Source organism: Idiotropiscis lumnitzeri, chromosome 21 (assembly GCF_059441095.1).
Source record: "Idiotropiscis lumnitzeri isolate Australia: NSW breed Sydney's pygmy pipehorse chromosome 21, RoL_Ilum_1.0, whole genome shotgun sequence".
Lineage (NCBI taxonomy): Eukaryota > Metazoa > Chordata > Actinopteri > Syngnathiformes > Syngnathidae > Idiotropiscis > Idiotropiscis lumnitzeri.
Window position 1 is genome coordinate 9,217,024 of NC_142411.1, and position 25,241 is coordinate 9,242,264.

General features: G+C 40.9%; 2 protein-coding genes across 11 annotated transcripts; one reads left to right on the plus strand and one right to left on the minus strand.

Moving 5' to 3' along the window:
- On the minus strand, window positions 1–24,922 carry dtnba (dystrobrevin, beta a). Of its 10 annotated transcripts, XM_088285433.1 has the most exons (23): window positions 19,222–19,327; window positions 17,382–17,431; window positions 17,253–17,301; window positions 15,041–15,120; window positions 14,887–14,967; window positions 14,594–14,807; window positions 14,373–14,458; window positions 14,101–14,255; window positions 13,833–13,932; window positions 13,474–13,640; window positions 13,042–13,166; window positions 11,975–12,046; window positions 11,354–11,434; window positions 10,826–10,910; window positions 10,646–10,725; window positions 9,438–9,551; window positions 8,770–8,866; window positions 8,513–8,533; window positions 8,218–8,365; window positions 7,878–7,967; window positions 7,449–7,496; window positions 6,508–6,540; window positions 3,543–5,121 (listed from the first exon to the last, which is right to left on the minus strand). In XM_088285433.1, exons 4-22 carry the CDS (start codon window positions 15,117–15,119, stop codon window positions 6,533–6,535), a joined length of 1,851 nt encoding a protein of 616 aa, XP_088141559.1. In that variant the 5' UTR covers window position 15,120; window positions 17,253–17,301; window positions 17,382–17,431; window positions 19,222–19,327; the 3' UTR covers window positions 3,543–5,121; window positions 6,508–6,532. The 10 variants fall into 10 exon arrangements, with proteins under 10 accessions (XP_088141564.1, XP_088141561.1, XP_088141559.1 ...); XM_088285438.1 differs by lacking the exons at window positions 3,543–5,121; window positions 17,382–17,431; window positions 19,222–19,327 and adding exons at window positions 1–274; window positions 24,899–24,922 and having other exon boundaries at window positions 6,508–6,537; XM_088285435.1 differs by lacking the exons at window positions 3,543–5,121; window positions 17,382–17,431; window positions 19,222–19,327 and adding exons at window positions 2–274; window positions 24,899–24,922.
- On the plus strand, window positions 4–2,587 carry LOC148316865 (heat shock 70 kDa protein 1). The gene is made up of 2 exons (XM_088285430.1): window positions 4–318; window positions 622–2,587. Exon 2 carries the CDS (start codon window positions 651–653, stop codon window positions 2,568–2,570), a length of 1,920 nt encoding a protein of 639 aa, XP_088141556.1. The 5' UTR covers window positions 4–318; window positions 622–650; the 3' UTR covers window positions 2,571–2,587.
- Window positions 24,923–25,241: the final 319 nt, after the last annotated feature.

The window sequence follows — 25,241 nt, forward strand, 5'->3', positions numbered from 1 at the left end:
CGATTCCAGAGTGTTCTGCATGAAGTTTTACGTCAATGGTTACTGTGGTGATCCGTCCTTGCCTTCACAATAAGAGCTTTGTTCGTCATCTGCGTTGAAATTGCTCACAAGCCACTCTAGTCATATTTGATTTTGAAACCAACAAGAAGTTGCTTTTGTCGGTGATATCACTGGATGGCGAAAGGTCTGGAAGTGTCCAGAGTGACAGCTCAGCGAGCATAAAAGCAGCTGAGGGACAACCAAGGCCACAAGAACAAGTTCCACTAGAGGAGATCTACAAGACACAAGATCCAGAGAAATCAGCAAGCACTTTTAAACGTAAGTTTACACTTTAATTCTTTATAAATATAAAAGACATGTTACTATTGTCATGTATGAATTCAGATAAACTTTTAGAAATGTTGACATGTAGTTAGACTGCATCATATTGAATGACTTTATGTGGCTGGTTTTTCCATCATGATGTAATATTTAACATCTGGTGTTACTGTCATATTTATCATGTGATTTTTAACATGTAATATTCCGTAACATTACGCATTCCGTCATCTTCCCCACATAAAAAAGTGCATTTTAGGTTCATTGAAGACTGATAGTGTTGTTGCCATGTCCCCCTCACAGACAAACATCTCGACAGACTAATAAAGAAAATGGTCTCAGAGAAAGGCGTCGCAATTGGCATTGACCTGGGCACCACGTACTCCTGCGTGGGTGTTTTCCAGCATGGCAAAGTGGAGATCATTGCCAACGACCAGGGCAACAGGACCACACCCAGTTATGTGGCGTTCACCGACACAGAGAGGCTCATCGGCGATGCCGCCAAAAACCAAGTGGCGTTGAACCCCAGCAACACAGTGTTTGACGCCAAGCGACTGATCGGAAGGAGGTTTGATGATCCTGTCGTGCAAGCGGACAGGAAGCACTGGCCCTTCAAGGTAGTCGCTGATGGCGGCAAGACCAAAATCCAGGTGCAGTACAAAGGGGAGGACAAGGCCTTCAACCCAGAAGAGATCTCCTCCATGGTGCTCGTTAAAATGAAGGAGATTGCCGAAGCCTACCTGGGTCAACGGGTGTCCAGCGCAGTGGTCACCGTCCCTGCCTACTTTAACGACTCCCAGCGACAGGCTACCAAAGATGCGGGTGTCATCGCTGGACTGAACATCCTGAGGATCATCAACGAGCCCACAGCAGCCGCCATCGCCTACGGTCTGGACAAAGGCCAATCGGCGGAACGAAACGTCCTCATCTTTGACCTGGGTGGCGGCACCTTCGACGTGTCTATCCTGACCATCGACGGCGGCATCTTTGAGGTCAAAGCCACCGCCGGAGACACGCATCTGGGCGGCGAGGACTTTGACAACCGCATGGTGGAGCACTTTGTGGTCGAGTTCAAGAGGAAGCATAAAAAGGACATCAGCCAGAACAAAAGGGCCTTGAGGAGGCTGCGCACTGCCTGCGAGAGAGCAAAGAGGACTCTGTCCTCCAGCTCCCAGGCCAACATCGAGATCGACTCTCTCTTTGAGGGCGTCGACTTCTACACTTCGATCACCAGAGCTCGCTTTGAAGAGCTGTGCTCCGACTTGTTCAGGGGGACTCTGGAGCCGGTGGAGAAAGCCCTGAAGGACGCCAAGATGGACAAGGGCCAGATCCATGACGTGGTCCTAGTTGGTGGCTCCACGAGGATCCCCAGAATCCAAAAGCTCCTGCAGGACTTTTTCAACGGCAAGGAGCTAAACAAGAGCATTAACCCAGACGAGGCGGTGGCTTACGGTGCCGCCGTCCAGGCCGCTATCCTCACAGGAGACACTTCGGGAAACGTTCAGGACCTGCTGCTGCTGGACGTGGCGCCTTTGTCACTAGGGATCGAGACAGCTGGAGGAGTCATGACATCACTCATCAAACGCAACACCACCATCCCCACCAAGCAGACGCAGATCTTCAGCACGTATGCCGACAACCAGCCAGGTGTCCTCATTCAGGTCTTTGAGGGCGAGAGAGCCATGACCAAGGACAACAACCTGTTGGGAAGATTTGAGCTCAGCGGAATCCCACCGGCGCCGCGAGGCGTGCCACAGATCGAGGTCACCTTTGACGTGGACGCCAACGGTATCCTAAACGTGTCAGCGGTGGACAAGAGCACCGGCAAGGAGAACAAGATCACCATCACCAATGACAAAGGCCGTCTCAGCAAAGAGGATATTGAGAAGATGGTGGACGACGCCCAAAAGTACAAAACCGAGGATGATCTGCAGAGGGACAAGATTGCCGCTAAGAACACTCTAGAATCATACGCATTCAACGTGAAGAGCAGTGCGCAGGATGAGAAGCTTGCAGCCAAATTGAGTGAGCAGGACAAGACGACACTATTGGACAAATGTGATCAGACCCTGAACTGGCTCGAGAGCAACCAGTTGGCCGACAAAGAGGAGTTCCAGCACAAGCAAAAGGAGCTGGAGCGAGCATGTCAGCCAATCATCAGCAAGTTGTATCAAGGAACGGGGCCTGCCGGAGGTTGTGGGGGGCAAGCCCAGACTGGCGCTCAGGGGCCCACCGTTGAAGAGGTGGACTGAGGACCTTTCTTGTTTAGCAGTCGAAGATAAATGTTCAAATGTTACTCTGCTTAAAATCATCATAATAAATTTGTTTCATTAAAAAAAAAATGCTTCAGTCGATTGTGTGTGTGTGTGTTGACTCAAGATGGCGCTAATGTTTGACTTGCTCCTGCTCCACTTTCATTTTGTGCACCAATGCAATGCAAGGACACAGAGGGAGGTTAAGAATTGTTCGATGCAATGTGGAAAGAATTGGCCAAGAGCAAGATGAGTTGGCCACACCCACTGAGGAAAACATCAAAACCCCCTAGCAACCCGTTTTCAATTTCCTTACCTGGATAAGTAGCTTCAATAAAATAAATGCAAAAAGTCTCCTGTCCACTTTCCCCAATTATTTTATTTTCAATAACAGAGATGAACACATAATGCATGTACCCAATCAGTATGTCCTTAAAACTGAAGCAACGCAAGACTTTCAAAGATTTACCAGCATTTGAAAGCCCATCTGTCAGGTCGAACAGCAGTCAAGAGTCCAAAACACTTTTGTTTACACACATTATCATCACATTAGAACTGATTTGCTGACACGTACAAAAGGGAGGCTAAACTCAGCTTGACCTTTGGGATGTAAAACGCACATTAGGCGACGCATCCCGGGCCATACCTAGACCGAGTTCAAAGAAGGCAATAGGTTATTTACGGCTATTGGCGTGCTCGCAGACAACCAAAGCTAACAATGAGTTGCATTCAGTGTAGCGTTTAAGGGCTCTGCTCTTGTGTCTTTGTCGCACACAATCATGACCTCTGGGGCAAGCTCATGGGAAAAGTGAGAACAGCTCATCCATGACAATAAGGACACTAAATCAAGGCGAATGCTTGGAAGTGAAGCAGAATTAATCGATTTCTCTTCCCAAACAAGTAAAACAAATAAAAGTATGGAGTTTTTGTCTCGCTTGTTGTATGCGCTAATAAGAGACACGACACTTCCAGTTTGATGATAAATAGAATTTATTGCAGATCAAACACATCGCTCACACGTGCAGCACTGACGGCATTTTACAGTTTCAAGTAAGGATGCGTCCAATGTCAGTGTTGCTAGGCGCTCCTCATTGAGGCCATTTGGATATGTCGTGGCAGAGCACACGCGTGTGATAGATGACATTAATCACGACGGTCCTGTTCTATTTAAGGTTATTGCAATTCCGGTGAGTCACAGATCTGGGTCATGGAACAGGACTATTATAGATACGAAGGAGTGCATGCCACAAAATGAGCAAATGGCCACAGTGAAGAGGGTACTCTATATTATTCACATGCACACTGACGTGAACACGAGCTGAAAATGAGTCAGTCACTCAATTGATATTGCAGATTTACAAGTCTGTTGTTTTAAATGACTGAACTCGCACAAGCTTGGTTCTTTGGTTCAGTGTTTGCACACGTAGCCAAGCGCTGTGCTTGTTGTTTTGGTAGCTTTAAAATCCGCAGCGAATCAAATCATTCTCATAAATCCAATGCAATGTTCAGGAAGCTTGAAATGAAATGGCAGTAAAATAGCAAAGTGTGAGGAGTCATTTTGGGCTGCAGAATGGAAGAATTATTTCGTCAATTGCCGTACAGCAAGCTGAGTTTAAAGTTTCTTTTGAATGGATTTATCATTTGAAATAAGGTTTTTAATTTAGAGGTGATTTTCTATACGATTAAAATCGGTTCATACTTAATCTATCTACAAGGCCGCAGTGCAGCTTTGTTGGTAATAAAATGTATTTGCTTCACTTCTGGGTTCCTGTATGCTCTCACTTTGCTTTTGCATAAAAATAAAATAGCTATAACATAACACACACACACACACAGACACAAAAAAACACAGACACGGTTGTCTTTCTGTTCAGTACCAGGACAACCAGCCTGAGCTGCTATAATTCGAGCACCTGTGGGGTTATTCACTTCGCCTAAAAACAGCAGCAAATGTCCCATTCAAGATTCATGTCTCAGCAGGGCCCGACCATTTCTCATATACATATTGACTCTCACAACAAATGAATAGCTGGCGAAAATCAAGTCAAAGCAAAAAAATAAATAAATACAAAGCACACAGTGCTGAATCTTTGTCATTTCATCCTTCCTCGCGTCTTTTTAACAGTTGACCTTCTTTGTGTGTTCATTCCTCCGGAACTTCATCTTTAATTGCCATCCCGAGAATTAAAACATCCAAACATCTGCCTCGTTTTCATACACCCCTCTCTCACTTACTTGACCCTCCTTTAAAAAAAAAATAAAAAAAATAAAAAAATAAAACGCAAAAGCACGCACACACACACACTTGGGTACAACTCAGTAGGCTTCAGGTTTCTTGTTTAGCTATGCTCGATTACGTCAATGGCAAATTAAAATCACAGTGACAAGACAAACACTGATTCAGAGCGATACATCGTAAATGGACCGGAGTTTGGCGTCCAGCATGGCGAGTGCTTAATTGGCACTTGGGTTCCAATCACCACTGGCTAATAAGGAAGTTTCTTGTCTCCATTTTAGCTTCTTCTTTGGCTGGGATGAAACACCACGCTGCCTGAGGAAAGTGGCATCGTTGTTATTTCCCAATAAGCTCAATTTACTGGGAACAATGTTTGTTTTTACAGTGGAACATCTACATTTAAAAGGCCCCTCAAGTAAAAAGCCTGTGAAATAAATTCAGAGATTTGTTTAAAAAAAACTTTATAGAGATAACTGACAAAGATATTTACTGTAAGACTGAGAACTATGTAGAACTCAATTGTAGCTAATTAAACAGATTTTCACCATTTCAGTTCTCTGGAATTTTTCCGATGTGACCGCCAGCGGGTAGACCAGGGTTTCGCGCTAGTTCCACCATTTAGAGTGCCTCGTTGTTACGGTGTGGAAAAGCCCCACAATGACCAAGTGGGGTGTATTGCAGCAACTGGTGGCTTTAAAATGATCTATTATCACAGGTCAAACGTAGTTATTATGTCAAACGATCCTAGATGACATAGGCACCGTTTATCCAGTCTGCAGAGGTGAGATTTGATTGACAGTTAAGAGGGGCGTGAGTTGAGCTCATTCATCGAACACGCCCATGAGCGCCAGACTGTCGAGAATAAGCTTGTTTTTATACAAGTTTGAAGCCTTGCACCCCCCCCCCCCAAAAAAAAAGTTGTGACTTTATTTACTTATTTATTTTTAACCAGTGAAATTTGGTTAGCTTTTTTTGTGACGTGACAAATACTGAAGACTTTTGTCTTCACTTTACACTTAAATATAGATTATAGGATAAAACAATAGATTTATTCTTTCCCACAAATATTTTAATCTGAATTAAAAATATGTGGTCAACTATTTTAGAGGTTCCATCAAAGCCTGCAAGTATGGTATATGACCGAGAACTTCAATCCTGTTCCTTGAGGGCCGCCGTCCTGCCTGTTTTCCCATCTCTCCCTGCTGCAACACACCTGAGTGAAATGTTTAGGCTCATTATCAAGCTTTTGCAGACATTGCTGATTATCTGATCAATTGAACCAGATGTGTTGCAGTAGCGAGAGAGATGGAAAAGAGACAGGACAGCGGCCCTGGAGGAACAGGATTGAAGACCCCAGGTATAGAACTACATATATGGACGTCCTTTAAAAATAGCATTCATTCCAGGTTTCAAAAGACAATACTGTCAAATGTATGGATTTTTGTCAATTAAAAAAATATATTCAACTAAACATAGACTGTCAATTGAATAAATTCCACTTCATTAATCTTTTTTTTTTTTTAACATTTTCATTTATCAGATCGTGTTTTCCTCAATGCACGCAAACAGATGTGTATTTATATAATGGAAAAGTTGAATTTTTATCTCCTGCAAAATTGTGAACACGATTTTGCTGCAGATGTGTGATTAATATTATTTGTTGCGCTTCAATAGGAGAGAAAAATAGAGGCTCATACTTACTGCTTTTATTTGTCCGTGATGAAATTTAACCTGCTGGATGGAAAAAGAACATCATGAGAAAACAGCAGAGAAAAAGAAGAATCAACAGACAACAAAGCAGTGTCATGGTAAAATATGTTGCTACCACAAAAAGCTTCATAAGAACCACATGGGCCTCAGAGTTGTAAAACGAGATGCAGATGCATTGTCACGGCGGGACTCCTTCATGAGGAAAGACTTGCGGACATGAGGAGGATTATTTCATTAAGACCTCAAAATCAAACTATATTGAGCTGGACCTCTTGTCGTTGTGATAATGGCTTATCAGGTTAACAGCAGAGGTTAAGCATCCTAATGAGTGTTCTGACCGAACCCGGGGGCATATCAGGAAGTGTTCTGCACGCCCTGTCTCTGCAGGCGGCCGACGCATAAAGAAGATCGGCTAATGAAAAAGCACGTTAATGAAGCACGTGGCCAAGTAATGAGGAATGGAGTGTAAAGTGGAGTTGTATCGATGCAAGCGGTCAGACATGCACCCGGAGAGAAAGGCAGGAAGAGAACGAATCCAAGGTCATTTATTAAAGGCGGTAAAATAACTCATTTATTCAAATTAAGAGTGCACTTTAGTATCAGAATATGCTGCAGCATCTCAGCAAGGACAGAAGTCTACTGGATGACATGCAGTGGATTAAACAGGTTAAAGCAAACACACTTGACCACTTATTAAGAGAAAGTTTGCGCACTGAAGAAACTTTTCATTTCCTATTTCTTTGAATAGGTTTTAGTCGGTTTAATAAATAAATAAATTAATTAATTAAAAAAAAAAACAGACCGATTTTTATTAGGAGTGGGTTTGGAATGACAGAATCTCTTCATCTGTATTTCATGTCCAAAAATGCATTCTAAAACTATGAGGATTTAAATTTTCTTTAGTTTAGTGTGTAAAAAAAAAATAAGATTACCTCTGTCCTTTCCGTTTAGCAATCTCTCCTCTTCCTCTCGACCATCATCTGCTCAGGAAAAACGTTACATTTAGCCATGTAAATAATAATACATCTGCTTTTCATGAAAAAAAAATGTGATGTTCCACCAGAAACATTTCAATATCTTATTTACAGATAAGCATAGTCCCACACAAGCACAGAGAAAACATTCAAAAGCCACACGCAATGTAAACGAGCCATCCACCAGTCCATCCTAAACTTTAGCTTCATTTCTTTTCCTCAAACAAAACAAAATAAAAAAAAAAAAAAAAAAACAGCAACATAATGTCTCATTTAGGACTTCATAGAAAGTATTGCCGTTGTTATCATAGTCAAACTGTTTCAAATCTGGGTTCAGGGGGCTACATGGTTGTGCAGCACCAAAACAATAATCAGAATGCGTGGTACCTGAATGAAGCTCTTTGACCAGTGAGGACACAGTGTTGGTAATGGAGTCAGCTGCTACTAGAAGGTCATTCCTCAAGTTTCTCCTGGGGCCTGCAAGACATTCCGCAACTGAATAATAACACCTCTAGCTCTCTTTGAAAGTGTTATGCAAGATTTACCTCTTATTTTAATTATTATTTGACGAAGCACTTTTTTTGGGGATAGAATTCAATTGTTTGGCTAAAGCTACAGTTTCACTATGTTTTAAGCAGCCACATTTGTCAAGAAATTACTTTAAAAAAATGGTAACCACCAGCAACATAATGCAAACGTTGCATAATAATAATTTTCACAATATTACCTTGGGCAAAAGCTTCTTGTATGTCCCCACCCACACCAGCAAGGGAGTCTTGGGGCGAATACATCTGCGGAGACGCGTTAGCAACTGAGCGGACAGGCGAAGGGCTTGGCCGAGACGGAAAAGCATGCGAGGATCCCACGGCCTGCGCCTAAGTCACAAATCACAATTATTAATCAATATGCTTCATGAAAAATATGAAATATTTCGGGAAGAAAATGTATTGTTCCAAAACATCCATTTGCATCCAGATTTTTTTTTTTTCTTCACAGTCCTTCAAAAGCGGGGTTAAACTTACTGCCTGTCGCTGTTCCTCATCCTACAGGATCAGAGCATGGGCAGGTGGAAACAAATGGAGAAAGGGTGAAAAGAAAGCGGTCAGACATGAGCAGTGAAAGAACTGGTAAGACTCTTAAAGAGGAACTAGAGGAAGTAAAGTAAGACGAGTTATAGCGACAAATCATGACAGAGCAGAGGGCAGATGTGGAAAATAAGGGGACTTGCGTGTGCGACTAAATGCCATGTTTAATAAAAAACATAATTCAAATGTATAACCTTGAGCAGCTTCATCAGACCCTCCAGCTGGACCATCAATTCCCTCCTGCTCTCTTGCAGCGATGACATCCTCTGCTCCAGCTCATCTTTTCTCTGTCTGCAACACGGCAAAGCACTATTGTCACCTTAGAGGTAACGAACCTTAGTGAATTTATTAAAGACTCAAAATGGCTGTAAACATTTTTAATTTTCAATGTGTCAAGAGAGATGTTCCTAAAAAAGAATATTTTTTTTCAAGTCCATATCTCGCTAAATAAGGGAGCAAAATATTAGAAATGGTGATCAAAGAGAAGGGACGCTTTATATTGGGCCAGTGTACATAATAAAGTGGTAGACAAAACAGTTCATCGTCTCGTCAGGTTTGTTGTTGTCACTGAAAAGCAAAACACGGACGATTTATTATTACTTTTTTTTTTGCAAACATCCATCTGTCATTGCCATCTGCCATGAAGCCTCCCGCTTTGTGCTGCAAAGCCTCGCTGCACAGTTCTGGCTCGGTCAGACAGTATGACACACAATGTTGACGATTCATTTTCAGAATGGACCGACTTTAACTACAGCAACATACATGTGGACACACCTGTTGCTTTTAATATCACCATACATGAAACCTTATATGTATAGTATGTGTAACATGTTTCTGTGGAGCTCCTGGAGTGTGTGTTCACCTGAGCAGGCGAAGCTCAGCCAGGAGAGTTGGGTTGGTGCTGCCCTTTTCTGGACTGGGCTGGCACACAGCGTCGTGTTCTGAACGGAGACGTTTGATCTCTGCCAAAATCTCTCTGTGCAATGAAACAACAGTGGTTAAGGTCGGGCAGGCTGAACATGACGGACCAGGCAGGGGGGAAGGGGAAAAAAAAACAGACAATAACATATGGTACATATACAGTCCCCTAAAATGTTTGAAGTATGGTTTAAAAGTATAAAAATGAGTGTGCTTGAGTTTAACCTCCAAAGTTGAATGCCCCAAATGCCGTAAAATTTTGGGTGTCAATTTAGCAGAAATCTGTGTCTCAAGCAGTAAATGGAACAAGTTTTTGGTGAAGCCCCCACAGAGGTTTGATGGCATTGTGGAATAAGTGATGACAGAATAGGAAAGGGAACATATTGCTCAGTAGGAAAGTGTGGGCCGCCCAGTCCAATATGAGCAAAACATTTAAATATAAATTACATATTTACCAAGTAGACAAATGCATTCACACACTACTCACTAATTCGGGGGTTGCCACTCATTTAGAAACTTGGAACAACTTATTGGGTACTGATGCATGCAAAAGGGCTACCACTTTGATATACACTTTCAAAATAACTCCATAATTGCAAACTACTTTTAATAATATATTATTAATATTAATGATATTCTTCTACGTGAAGACACCAATCATGTTGAGGATTCCTCACGATAATTAATGACTAAACAAGGTAGAGAACTTTTATTATTAAATTTTATTCCTATAACTCTAGGCAAGCGTTTACGTTTTCAAACGATCACTTCGGCAACATTCCTCACAAACTGCAATGTACCATCACCAAAGCGCTATTTTTAGAACAGGCCTCCAGGAAACTCGTGTAGTGCTTGGGGTCCACCTGGTGCCTGCGGGCATCATGTTGGTGTCCCATGCACCCATTTCTTTTAGCTGTACAGTGTTCCCGTTCTTTCTTCATTCAAGCATCTTTAAATGGTGAGTAGTTTTATGTCATTTTAGTTAACTTCTCTTTATACGTAAATAGCAGTGAGGAATGTTACACGTACAAGGCTTCCTATATAGTAAACATGTCAATATACAAACAAGAATTGACAAAAATAAATACGTGTGACAAAAAAACTGAACTAAGTACAAAATATACACAGGAGGTTGCATGTAATGACTTCTACCTGTTTTTGGATTCCAGCTGAGCGATGAGCTCCCTCTTCTGTTTGTTTACATCAAAGTTGATGCTTCGAGTGGGTATCACCTAAACACACAAAAGGTGAGCCGACAATGTTTGCCAGTGCTTTTTGCATCATCTGAATGATTAAGGCTTATGAATACCAGATAGTTAAATACGATCTCACCCCTGAGCTTTCAGTCTCTGCCAGTCGAGAAGTGTAGCGGGCAATGAGTTTGTGTTCCTCGTCTTGCCTGCCGGGGCTTCGTATGCTGCTCATGAAGAGGATATAGTTACTCTATATTTAATATCGCTTTCCAAAGAGTCATAAGTTAAACATAATGCAAACATGTTAAAAAGCGGATGACTTGTGTTAGTGCCTATTAATTTGCTTATGTCCATGCCGGTAAAATGTTCATATATTGCTATCAATTTGTTTTTGGCACAGACGCTTAAAAGTAAAGTAACACTGTGGGGGAAATCCTGTAGAAAAAAAATATTGTTTCCTTCCTGCTATTTAAAGTAGCAGCGGTCTCATGACGTACCAAAACTTCCCTAAAAGGCATGACTGCGGCCAAGAAACTGACTTTTTGGCTTCCAAGCTATCATTGATTCATGTTTGCCCTTTTTGACCCAAAAAAATGATGAACTATAATAATAGATTTGGATTCCAATGAGTGACTCGGGCTTTGATTCCTGCCCTGCAGCCTCTCACCGTGGGCTGCTTTGGAGGCGATTCACATAAGCGGCGATCAAAGCGTGTTCCTCATTCATGCGCTGAGCTGCTGCCAAACTGCTGACACAAGTTAGACACAGCAAAGTAAGCATCATGTACACTACTTGGGCAAAAATCTTGGGACACTTTGGGGGGAAAATTTGGGAAAGGCCCAGTGCACAAAGCAAGGTCCATAAAGATATGACTGGATGATTTTGGAGAGGAATCAAAGGTATGGCGATGAAGACTTTGAGTCACACACTCCAAAAATCATGTTCACGGTCTTTCCAAGAACATTGGAACCTTTTTGTGTAATTTTACTTAATGTACATATCATCCCGGTGTGTCCCAACATTTTTGGCCCAAATAGAAGGAAGCAGTCTTGTATTCTCATAATCAGAGTGTTTTTTCTTTTCGTTTTAATTCACACTGACAAGCAACATAGACACACATCGGATTGATTGATTTGACACATCACAGTCACTAAAGTGTAAAAACTGAGGCTAATTGATATAAAAGTGCTGTCCATATCAAATCAACAAAGCAAAGCCCATCTATTGTGCTGCATTTCTCGTGTTAAGCAATAAAAAAGTGCAAAATGCAAATGCGACACTGGTTTACCTCTTGGGTGGCTCCGGTGCTGATGAAGACAGCAGCATGGCTGGACTTGGGTTCCCGATCGGTTGAGAAGGTCTGCACAGACATTAACAAACACAATGATGACCTTAGATCAACTACGCCGACACAGACTCAAGTTAACATCGTCAACTCATTTTGTACAGAGCCCGAGCTAAATTTAATCACACATTTGAAGCTCGTATTCTTAAAAACTTTCACACGCTTTGGTGCAGTCCTGCAATGGTGAAAGCATTCTGGTCAGAGCAAACACAGACAGGGCAAAGATCACAAGAGGTACAACAAGAATGACAGAAAGCAATACGCAACTACAGTGAAAGGCTGGAAAAGACAAAAGCCGAGAAAAATGTTGCTTGACTACGGGCATACTCACAGCTAAGTGCAGCGACTCTGTGCTGGCCGGAATAAAACCTCAATTCTGGGAGGCATGCAATGAATGTCTGCTGATGTTCGAAAAATCAAACACTGAATGAAGCCGCAGGGGGCGGAGCCACCCAAACGGTTGGCTGGACATGCCATTTCCCTTAAGCTACCTGCATGTTCTGTGAACATGTAACGATCGGGACGATAACAAATAACAGAAGTTGATGAATAGTTTACAACTACCAATGAAAACTAACCTTTAGACTGCACGTTACTGACAGCCAGATTGAAGTCATGCTTAGCCAATAATGTTTCTATGTGCTTCCAGTACACTGCAATAATGCAATAATACCACTAGCAAAATTAGAACATTTCAGTAGTCGAGAGGGATTGGTCTAAATTTTGAGTGCCATGAATTGTTCAGATTTTGTGGACTTAATTGGCATTGTGGTTTGGCCTACATCGATATGTGAATATTCTGAGATATTATCGCATCTAAGAACAAGTTAAACAAAATAATGAGGTGATCATCAATTTTTCCCATGGTAAATAAAGGAACTGCATTCGCACGTCAACGTCTAGTAGCCCAGAAAACTAAGCAGTGGAACACTCACAGAAATAACTTTTCTTTAGAAATGCAACTTCTACAAGAAAGAAACATGTTGGTGAGAGGTGTGTGTGGCTCTTACACTATATTAGCAAGATTTAGGGTCCTCTCAGGTTCTTCTGGGTAAACCGGGTGGGAGGATTCCCTGGATGATACACAACCGAGAGTTTTGCCCAGGGCTCGGCCCAGCTTGGTTGCAGGCGACTTCTACATTAGGAAAAAACAAATTGTGTCATTAAGAGCTGAAAGTTGTTTTGTATTCATGGAAGTTCCAGAGTCAGTCATTTTTTTGTTAACTGGGGAGTAGACTAGATTATGTGTGGAAAGAAACATTAATAGCGCAGTCATACAGGTAACGTTTTTGGTCCTTTTTCTTCGCAGAATTATACAAAAACTGGAAATCCCATTTGCACAACCAATGTAGAGGCATGGGCCAAGGAAGAATAAAGTAATACAATTACTGTTTTTGCATATACAGGATTTCCCCCGCCCCCTCGCGACCATCGTGACTCACCCAGGACGAGTGCTCCTTCATCTGATGCTGGCTGCTATGAGAGCCGTTGGCATTGCCACGCCAGAAACAGTTTTGGCAGAGCTGGTACCCTCGGCAACGAAGACAGCGATAGCGGAAGCCTGTCATACCGTTGCTGTGACAGTAGGAACATGAGACGGGATGGTAGACTGGGAGAAGAAAGAAAAAGGTAAAAAAAAAAAAGTTCCCCACAGAAAAGTCAAATTAAAAAACAAAACAAAAAGAAAACTCTTTTCATACACAATCAATCTCATGTGATTTTTAATCTCAAAGTATATAGCAGAAAATATGACATTAAAGAACAACTGTATACTTTCACCGGTAAATCAACTTGTATCTACCATTTTCCACATTGGCAAGGCGATGCATCAGTGGAAGCCAGACAAGACATGGAGGAGGGTCTGATACAATGTCCAGAAACATGTTGAGCATCACCCTCTTCTGCAACAATTACAAAAACATATTTTAGAAATTTCCCCCCCAAAAAAACAACAAAAAAAGACCAATAAGAACATGACCACATACAATCACATAGTTAAAACGGCAATGAGAAAACAATTGCCAGTGATTATCTCATTGTACTACTCTGCAATAAATGTGGTCTTTTACCTGTTGTGGGAAGCAGGAGCGAACAATGTTATTTGTATAACCAAAGGACGGCTGTTCGTGCACAGCGGACGGCAGCTTGAGAGCCTCTAACAGAAAATGGTCAAATTTGGACAGGACCATCACGCCGCTGGAGTCTGAGACCTGAGAAAACACATCTGCACACAAACAAAGATTTAGTTGACAGCCGCAGTAAGAGACATGTCCCACAAGGGGGCACTTGAGCATAAAGAGTACACTACATTTTCATTCTCAGACAGGAAAACAAGACTTACAGCGGAGTTTGTCCACTAGTTTCCCTCCACAAAGCACAGCCAGAATCGCCTTCACCGAGAACACTGTCAGACGGCTCTCTGGTTCGCTGAAACAAAATTTGATACAACAAATGTCAACAAGATTCTGATATAGTATTTGTCATTTTCACCCCAAAAAAACCCCAAAGGGACACGTCGCAAGATCTGAAGGGTATGGGATTGTTTTTTTTTTTCTCATGTACCTCTCAATGGCGGCCAGTATGAAATCTACAAACAGGACAGTACTCTCTCGCGGCTTAATTCGATGTGTGGTGGGCAGGCGCTTGCTGAGCTGGTTGAACAGGGAGGACACCAGGTTCTCTAGCCTGGTCACAGAAATGCCAGCGTTTAATTCCACAGCATTCAGACCGGCATCGCGCACTGCTTCGATCACGTTGTATATGTCGATGAGATGCACTGCAAGGGAAATCGAGTGTTTTAAATAAAGGCAACCACATGACCAGTTATTGTCTATGGATTTTACGTGTAGACTTACAGTTGCATCGCTTCTGTATGAACCTCAGCTTACAGGCTGTTCGATATGTCGAGAGACAAATGGCATCAAGGTTCTGATCCGCTGCAACACAGAAGAGAAATTTTAACAAAGCTCACTTCAGTCGATTCATAAAAAGGCCAAACACGGCATTCACCAAGCTCCACCAGGATCGGCCTTCTGGCCAGTGGATCCCCCCTCCTTCTCTCTGACCGGCCCCCCTCCTCCATCACCATCCTGCATCAAACACAGAATAAAACATTACTAGGGGTACACTTAGCAGTCATCTCGAGTTGTTCGAACTTTGCTGGAGAAGCAATAGTCAGAAACACCTTGCAGAAGAACTGAAAGTCTGATTTAACCGTTGACATTTAACCATGGAAAATATTGCAATTAACTTTTCTCCTGATGCTAAAGTCATTCAAACCCTCGCAATTGGCCACAAAAATAACATGTTGTTTTGATGTATTTATTTTCATGCAACAAAGAAGAGTGCTGGAAAAGAAAGATGGAGAACACTAATCCAAATAACTGCACGATTGACAAAATCTGACGTTAGAGAAAATCCTAATGGAGGGAAAGACGAAATGAAAAGATGGATACACTCTCCAGCAAAGCTGAAATACTGTACACGCAAATAATGGCATTCCTTGTATAAATATGGTGACACGCTAAGCCACACCCCCCATTCAGCCACCCACCATCCCCTGAACACATTCCAGAGAGGATTTCAACACATCCCAGGAGGCCTCATGCTTCAATCAGACAAAAGAAGGATTCCTCCTTTCAGTCAACTCACAAACACACAACCAACTTCTTAATCCCCGTTAGTCAAGTGTAAGTGTAATTTGTTCAGCAGTGCAAGGGCTCACCTTAAGTACAATTAAAAAATATTATGGGAATTACAAATACATCTCTCTCTTTAAGTTATTTGATTAATCTTTGCAGCCCTACTGACACCCCATTGGAAGAAATCTCTGCAGTATGCTTGCTAAACCAGAGTCCGAAAATTATTCTAGATTCTCTACTGTGCAGGCAAAGCGATGCAGAAAGTGAGATGGGAACGCAAGGTCTGATGCAGTGGAAGTTATATAAAACTCATCTTGCATTCACTGCACCAGCTGTTAGGAACTATCTCTCACTAGGAGATGACGACTCTCTCGAGCTCGCAACTTCTCCCACTCCCATGGTGAGTCAACTATTATTATCAACTGAAACTTAGCTGCAGCGATAAGTACGCTGCGCAACCGTGTCCGTAGGGTCTTCGCGGTGCAAAGTCTGCGTCCCTTTTTAAATTTGGAAGCTTAAAACTTTCTTTGATATAATTGTCCTTGCTGCTATTCCGCCCAACTAGGTCAGGACAGGAATAGCGTAGTTGCTACTTACACAGTCACAGAGAAAACTTCCATCATAGATCCATGACATCAACAATATATTGGCAAACTGTCCAGACGGTTTTGCAAAAAATGTCCGTTTTTTTTTCTCTTTTTTTAATCAATTTTTGGCGGCTTCTGAAAAGAAAAAAAATGTTACTCCCAAATATTATTCAAAATACCTCCTATGTGTTTTCCATAAAAGATTTAGCTTTTCATATAGAGGAGAAATGAAGTAAATTGAAGTTAAAAGGAGAGGTGGGAAATCAATTAAAATTGGAAATCAGGTTTTTTCGAACAAAATCTAAAATTGTATTTTATGCCCTTGGAAATTCAACGCTCAATAAAGGATCCAATCGTGACTCCAATGCATAAAATGTATTCTTGGTTTATGAGCAGTGAACATAAGCTGCGAGTAAGTTTAGAGCAGTGGCAGTCGCATGTATCCTAAGAGGAACTTTTAAAAACCGATGCCGATAGAAAGTATAGAGCAAATACAAAGGCAGTTCGTGCGGGCCTTGATGCACAAAGCTTGTTTTTTTTTTTTTTTGCACCAATGTGTTTTATTATGGTTGACATTTGCTGAGCTGAGTATAAACAAATACACCTAGGGTAACTGGTGTTTGGGGAATCCAAATCTAAACCACTCCCCCCTGCCCAATTCAGTAAGTCAATTATGTGTTCTCACTCTTAAAAGTGACAATATGGAACATAAGTGCATCATGGTACTGCAGGGCTAGACTAAATCTGTTGATTAGCCAAGACAAAATTGTCACTTTTGTGTGACGACAGGAACAGAATGAAACAAAGAAAAAGAAAAATAAACGCTGTTGTGTGAATTACAAGAGAAAGATTTCAAGTCTGTGTGGTTACAGTAGCAATGATATGATGTCACAGCAATCCCATGACTGACTTTATCATGATCCGTGGCGAGATGAAATGAACTCTACCACTTGGCGGAAATATGGCTTGTGTGGCGCGAACGCGTGGTCATACCTCTTTGTGTCAGGGGGTCAACACTGGGCAAGCGGAGCCTCAAAAACGTCTAATAAGAGAGACACACAGAAGAGAAAAGCAATTTAAAAAAGTATTTTTAGCCACCAGACAACTTCACACTCCATCTACCATATTCCCGCTTCTGATTTTGGCATAGTCGTTCATTGCCGCTAGAGAACCTGCCAAGTGCCAAATAAAAAAAACAAAACAAATGGGTGAATATACAAAGCACAGTGATAACCTATTGCTTTATTGTACTGTACAAGGTTTGTGACCTTGTTATTTTTAACTGCACTACAATTTGTCCTGATGCTGACCCTGCAACAATCGCTTAATAGCAGCCGTCAGCAAGCCCCCGGGAACAAAGAAGCTCCACATTTTCCCCAGGCATTACGGATGTACGCTTGCTGTTTATTATGCGTCGACACAGAAGCAGCACAAATAATTCTGACAGCTGCAACAATGTATTTTTGAGTCAATGGAAACCTTAATATAATGTGGCAACTCATTCAAGCCTCCCCACTAGAGGAATCTGAAATGGCCACAATGGGCAGACAGATACTCGAGTAAATCTAACTACGTGTATGGGCAACTGTAATACAGTACTTAAATGTGTCCAAGTCTTCTTGACGCATATATGAACACACGCACACAGTAGAAATAATGTTACACTTGCCTCAAACAGTTGTGGATCTTAAAACGGCATTTTCTATCAATGTTGGCACGTCCCATTAGCCACCTGATCTAAATTAGCAGAAAGACAGCTACAACTATTCCTCTTTTATACAGAGAGAACCTCTGATCATGAAAAAAAGAAAACAGCTTTTAAAGTCATTAAAATTTTTTTTAAAACAATTTTTAAAAAAAAAAGGAGAAAAAAGTTTTATCAACGGTTAACCCTTTCGGTCAAAATATTGCAATTACTCAAGTGGTAAATTCTGTGAGCATTGAGGAATGAAATCTGTATTCTTTGCCTACTTTATGTTTATTTTTTATTTTTTTGGGGTGACAATTTGTCCAAAAGAAAAAGCTTGCTCAAAGCGCGTAAAAAAGAAGTCAAGAGGTGAAGTATAATATACAATGGTTTAAGTATTCTGCCCTCTTGAACTTTGACCTTTCGCCATTTCCAACTTAAAGATGATTTTTTTGGGAGGAAAATCAAGACCAAGTTATTTTTTTAAACAGAAAAATGGGGCTTGCGATATTATTCAGCCCCATCACTGTCACTGCAGCCAACTCACTCCAGAAGTTTCCTAACGATTTTTCAATGATCCAAGGTTGATCTAAATGACTGATGATGATAATTTCAGTCCACCTGTGGGTAATCAGTCTCAGTATAAATGCATCTGCTCTGTGATCATCTCAGAGGTCTGTTTCCAGCACAAATATCATCAAAGACTGAGGAACAAGCCAGGTAGGTCTGAGATACTGTCGTGGAGCAGTTTAAAGCAGGATTAGGTTATAAAAAAAATTCACAAGCTTTAAACATCTCATGGAGCACCGTTCAAGCAATCGTATTGAAATGGAGAGAGCATCAGACCACTGCAAACCTACCAAGACCCGACCGTTCCTCTAAATTTTCAATCCAAACAAGGAGAGCACTGATCAGAGATGCAGCCAAGAGGCCCAAGATCACTCGTGATGAACTAGAGAGATCCACAGCTGCCGTGATGGAATCTGAACACATCATCTTTTCAAATATGACGAAATCAGCATTTCTGTAAAGTGTTGTGTTAATAGATTTTGTATGGGTATGGATTACAGTACGTGACTATGTCCAAATAAGATCTGGAAATTATTTGTTCGGTGTCTTCCATAATTCTAGGTGCCTATGTGATGCGTCAAGGCGGACCACCCAACCAGCGCACCTGCGCAACCACAATTCAGAGCCCTGACAGTCTTTTATCATAACATAACGCTTGTACAGGCCTGACAGACCCGCATATCATTTGCGCCCACAAATACACACCTGGTTGTAGTGGTGCCGACACACAAACTACTGGATTGCCAAAAATAGTTCCCCACAATGGTTGAAGACGACTCCCACGGAAGAAATGTTTGTCGACTCAGAAAGCAAGAAAGAGGCGTCAGGCAGGCGTAGGCGTACTAAAGAGGGGTAAGAGGGTGTTTACCACCCTTTGGACACCACACAGACACATGCAGGCAGAGCATACCACATGACCACACAGCCATTCGCAGCTGCTCTGTATTCTCATGTCTGCCCTGACAGGTCTCTAGCTATGTGTGTGTGTGTGTGCGTGCGTGCGACCGTGCGTGCGTTCGTTATGCATGATGCGCATGCAGTGAGAATAACTCTAGACAGACGCTACAGAAATATCCATGAGAGCTACAGTATTTCTTTTCTAGACGCCTCTTTACTACCCCACACTATAAAAAAGTTGAGGCCCATTGACTTAAACCACAAATACTTCCAGACATGTCAAGGTTTCAGCAAACTAAGACACCAGGACATCCGTTCATACTTCGCTGAGCTTTCACTGGACATTTTAGGTGGTGTTCACATTTGAAACCTTGGAGAGAAATTGAGGTTTTTTTTTGGGTGGTATAAATGGTCTTTTTGAGGAACTATCAAAACAGTCTAAAGCGCGATATAGTAAATTATAAATCTGAAATGTTCTCAATTCTTTTGTTTCATCTTCTACTCGGGGAACTCCCTTCTCAAATCGGCAGGCAAGATTCAGTCAAAAAAATCCACCATGCATAAATGCCATAATTTGGAGATCTCAAGTCAAAATTACTGTGACGTTTCAAACTTGCCTTAAAAACATGTTTAAATATCACAGAGGGAATATTATTGGTGAAGAAAACAGTGTAAGCAGCAGAATAGGACATATATGTAAGCTGTCAACTGATTTGTTTGTGGAAAACGATCAAAACATTACTGAGTTACAGAAAAATCTTTTGTTCCGATAACTAGTGTGAAGCCAGCATCTCCATAAAACCCACGTTTTGTTTGATTTTAACTTGTCCCAAGTGCACATCCTGTGTAAAATTGCATTTAAAACTTGGGAGAGCACACCCGGAAAACTGCTGCGGGCCAGGGCAAGATAATTGTCACAGTGACTTGAAATGACCCAGATGCATGGAAATGTGGAGTTGAAAGGAGTTTTGCCAGACAGTGGGCGACTGCCCTTCGATGATTCAGAAACTCCAAATTTCCATTGCTGAATAGAAGAAAAAAAAATGATCATTTTTGTTTCACGCATTGCAAAAATACTAACAGAATTCACACAATGACTCAGATTTGACAAACCACATTTTTTTCAACTTTGTCTTGATTATTTTATTTGTAAGTAAAAAAAAAAAAAACGGCACAAAATGAACTCCAAGTTTTCATCTCTCCTGCATTTTTATCCCTGTGCAGCAGAAAGAGACCGACCCAGAATGGCCTGTGGTCCATCACTGGCCGGTAAAAACAGCAACACATCTCATGTCATACGCATTTGAGACAGTCAGCATGCCATTTATTTTTTTTTTTTTAAGAATTACTCGTGAGATTGTCGTGCTCCAATACTGTAAAGAACTGGAATTTACAGTATGCCATGTGCACCGACCGGTAATTTATGCAATATCTCAGACTCGCAAGGAAAAACATGTGAACGTCCCCAAAATGTGGTGGAGGGCTCTCTGCAAAGTTTCTTATTACATGACTAAATTGGTGCAAACATTAACCCGCAAGTGCTCTGAGCTCATGAGCAAGAAGGAAAATGTAACCACATTCGGTTCTTCACGGTCCGCGAGACACAAACATGTCAGTCAAACTAGTTATTTGGAGTAAATCTGATACGGCCCGATTTTCAAATAAGACTGCTTAGCCAAAGCTAAACTCCATTTGTCAACTCCATTTGCTTGTTCAGATCTTGTTCTAGAACTGTAATGGAAGAGTTTTTCGCATTTTAGCCCTCACCATCTGGTTTTTGATTAAAGTGACGGAGTACAATGTGTGATATTGTAAAGGCACTTGAAGATTCTTGCGCGAGGTGGCTGGAGCTCATTAGAGTTTAAAAAAAGAAGACGTCTTCATTCCTAAACCAATCAGGAAGCTATTACTCAATAAAACTAAAATCAATGAAAGTGCCCCAATCCCTTATTTAGTCCAATGATTTTTATTTTTGATAATGCTTGCCTTTACCGGTCCACAGTGTACCTAAAGGTAAGACACACAAAACAAAAACATGATCACTGTTGCCACAACACCAGGTGATGTCAGCGAATCAGCCAAAAAGTCCGACTTAATTATTCTAACAATGTAATATAATATTAGATTTTGCTAGTCTGTAAGCAATCATATCTGGGAAAAACGTTAACGCATCTGTCACAGTAAGAAAATAGAAGCCATGCTTTGCAGTCTTATTTAAACACATGGACTGCATACAGCGTTAACTATAGCTGACCATGTTATGGTTCATATTTCATCTTGTCACATGTTTACCTGAAAAAAAAAAAATAAATACAATAAATCAAAGGAAGTAAACTGTTGGAGTGTCTATAATGGGCGTTTCTAAATTTTTGCAAATCAAAATGTTAAAGTGCCTGACTGAATACTCATGCATGACGTTGCGTTAGACTTCTGCATAACTAAAGAGAACACAGTAAAACAAGCATTTAATGAATAATTTTGCAATATGCTTTGTCAGAGACACTCATTCCAAAAGAGAAGGGAGCCAAAACAAGTGATGAACATGAGAACAGTATTTTTGGCTAAAATCAAATGAAATTTAATTGCAGTACTGTAGAACATAAAGCATGGCCAGGTGAATAGACAGCAAAACGCAGAATGAAAAGGCACCAAGACAACGATGCAATGTTTTTTATAAGCCAGAAGGGAGGAAAGAGTGACAACATCAGATGTTGAGACTTGAGAGTGACAAGTCTGAAAGGGAACACCAAGAAATCGGAACTGAATGTGTGCTTCCTGCCCTGAAGAGAAAACAAGAACATAACAAAATAGAAACATTGAGTTGATTTTGTTGCACTGATCCTGCATGTCTCACTTTGTAATTCTCCATTCACAACATGTGCCACATCTTTCAAGTCTACAAAACATCAAACAGCTACAGAAGTAAATAGATTATGAGCCTTGTGGTGTGCAAGAGAGCATTAAAACTTCTCTTTGGTAAAAATAAAAATAAAAAAATGGAGGAACACTTGAATTTGGCTGTAATTTAACCCGCGAGAAACCTAATAAACCAGACGCATGATAGGAATGAGTGCAAAACTAATCGTAGATCTCTCTTTCACCTTCATTGTCACCCCACCCACAGTGGAAACAATGACTTAATTCAGCAGCAGATCAACTACTGTTGAAAAGAATTTCCACAAATATTTTACAGGCCTCGATGAAGGTTACAATGAAGGAATACCTAACTTGAAACACAGCTTGATTGAGGAAATATTTCCCCTTGTGTCCATACTCCTTTTGCCCAAATAAAAACACTAACAAATTACCTAATATGAAACTGCCGGGGCAACACAAATAGTCTTCAGGTGACAGTTTGGATGAATGTGAGTTTCACTTCGTCACTTTCTGTACGGCTGAAATTGTCATAATTACATCTCTGAGACTAATAAGCCAAATCATTCAAATGTTGCATTGTTGGATGAGGACAAATAAACAAACACTGTTCCGTTGTGTGCAACGTTTCCTGTTTACAAAAGCAGACACCGGATAAATAAACTCGCAGCCTGTTGATGTTATCTCTCAACACAGATGTATTACTTAAACAAAAGCCAGTACTTGCCCTAATGATCACTTCTTAACTAGTGCATTGGTGTTTTATTGTCACAAATGGCTCCAGGGGCGGTCAACTGTGTACTAGAAACACCCCCCTTTGTGGTCCTGCTAACCCCAAAGGTCACAGCAGCCATATTCCAACCATTTAACATTCCCGGGGCCACCAAATACCTCATAAAAATTGAGAAATTAGGTTCTCTTTTATTCAAAGCAGTTTTAATTGTTTTAGTCTTAATTAATGTCTTACTTTTTTTTTTTTGTGAGCGCCCCTCGCTTCGCAACAGGCTATACCATTTTCCTGCGCATCTGCAGTCATGGTTTAGCAAGAAGCAGGAGAGCAATTAGCAAAACAAACTTGTTGGTACATTGTGAAGAAAATTAATCAAAGTGCCAGAGTTGAAGGTGACCGAAAAGAAAAACATTATCAAAACCACCAAAGGTTTTAATCTGTTTACTAGGGCTGGGTAGCGATTCAAATTTCCAAAATCGATTCAATTCGATACAGAAGGGCCCGATTTGATTGGATTTTTGATTCATGAATCACTTTGATTGATTTTCCATTCAATCAAGGATTTCACGCAGTACCAATTTTACTTTCGTATGGAAGGCATTTTCAAAAGAAGCAATTTCCAAAATCGATTCAATTCGATACAGAAGGGCCCGATTTGATTGGATTTTTGATTCATGAATCACTTTGATTGATTTTCCATTCAATCAAGGATTTCACGCAGTACCAATTTTACTTTCGTATGGAAGGCATTTTCAAAAGAAGCAATTTCCAAAATCGATTCAATTCGATACAGAAGGGCCCGATTTGATTGGATTTTTGATTCATGAATCACTTTGATTGATTTTCCATTCAATCGAGGATTTCACGCAGTACCAATTTTACTTTCGTATGGAAGCCATTTTCAAAAGAAGCAATTCTGCAATTATTACAAACTTTATTATGCATTAGTAAAAATATTAACATTTACATTAAGAATTAAAGCTAATGCAGTTATAGTAATCATCTATGTTTTATTTTAAATGACTTTATCAAAACAATAAACAAACCTGCCTACATGCTTGTTGCCGTTGACTTCACTTTTTCTGCCATTTTATTTTAATACGCTACTTTCTTGTAGTGACACATTGAAGTCACGTAAATTTACTGGGAAAAATGTTATTAAAAGTATTGATATATGGTTTTAGACTCAATATCAGGCTATCGATTTTTATTTAAAAACAAAATTTTTAAAAAAAGCTTTTAAACCCAGCCCAACCGTTTAAACACAGGAAGGAGTCCTTCCAGTTGTCGTAGCACTTCTAGAAGTCAATTAAGGAAGAAGCAGTAAAGACTTGTTTTGAAATTCACAGTTTGTAGTTGATGATAAAGATAACTATGGCGTACATCGATATGCAGGACCTAAGTAATACTAAAATAAAATAAATAAAATACACCCATGATTCCACTTTAACACACTTTCATTCACACTTTGCATACAGAAGCTATTTTTATCACTTATGATTGGCGAAAAAAAGAGTAAAATGTAAAATAAACCAGAGAGAACTCACACAACAGTCCTGATTTGAAAAAAAAAGTGGGCACGACTCGGGAGTAATGTTACACACAAGGAAGGGAGGGACGCCGCTGTGCAGCCCAAAAAAAAAAATCAAATAAAGTCCAAAACTCTTCTCCAAATTATCAAAATTTGCACAAAATCCAAAAGGACTCCAATGCAATCAATCAAGTTACTTTTGCAGATGTGACGTGAGCGGCCATGTTGACGAATGTTGACCCCCCCCCAACAAACACAACGTCACGAATAAACCAGCTAAATGTTGAGTGTTGTGATATTTAGATGTCTAAAATCCCAAATCAAGACTTTGAATGAAAAGTTGTACTCACCGACAAGTATTCGGGGTGGGCTACCGACATCTACACATAAACGTGAGACTGACTCAACTTGGGCAGCTTTTCTTGCCTTCTTCACTGCGCTTGTCCCTCCTAATCGTCTCTTCTTGCCTCAAGTTGTGTTTAAAACATGTCCTGGCCGTCCCGTTTTATATTTCCGTAGTAGCGAGCCATGTTTGAGCAGCCTCCGTGGCGGCGGCTCCCTGCCAGCCCGCCTGTACCGGTGACCACCGACGGACTGGGGAGTAGCGTTTTTTGAAAGAAGTCACTCCTCTTAGCGCCATGTTCCCTCCCATTATTAGGTTTGCCCGTCTAACATTTACATATATTTCATACG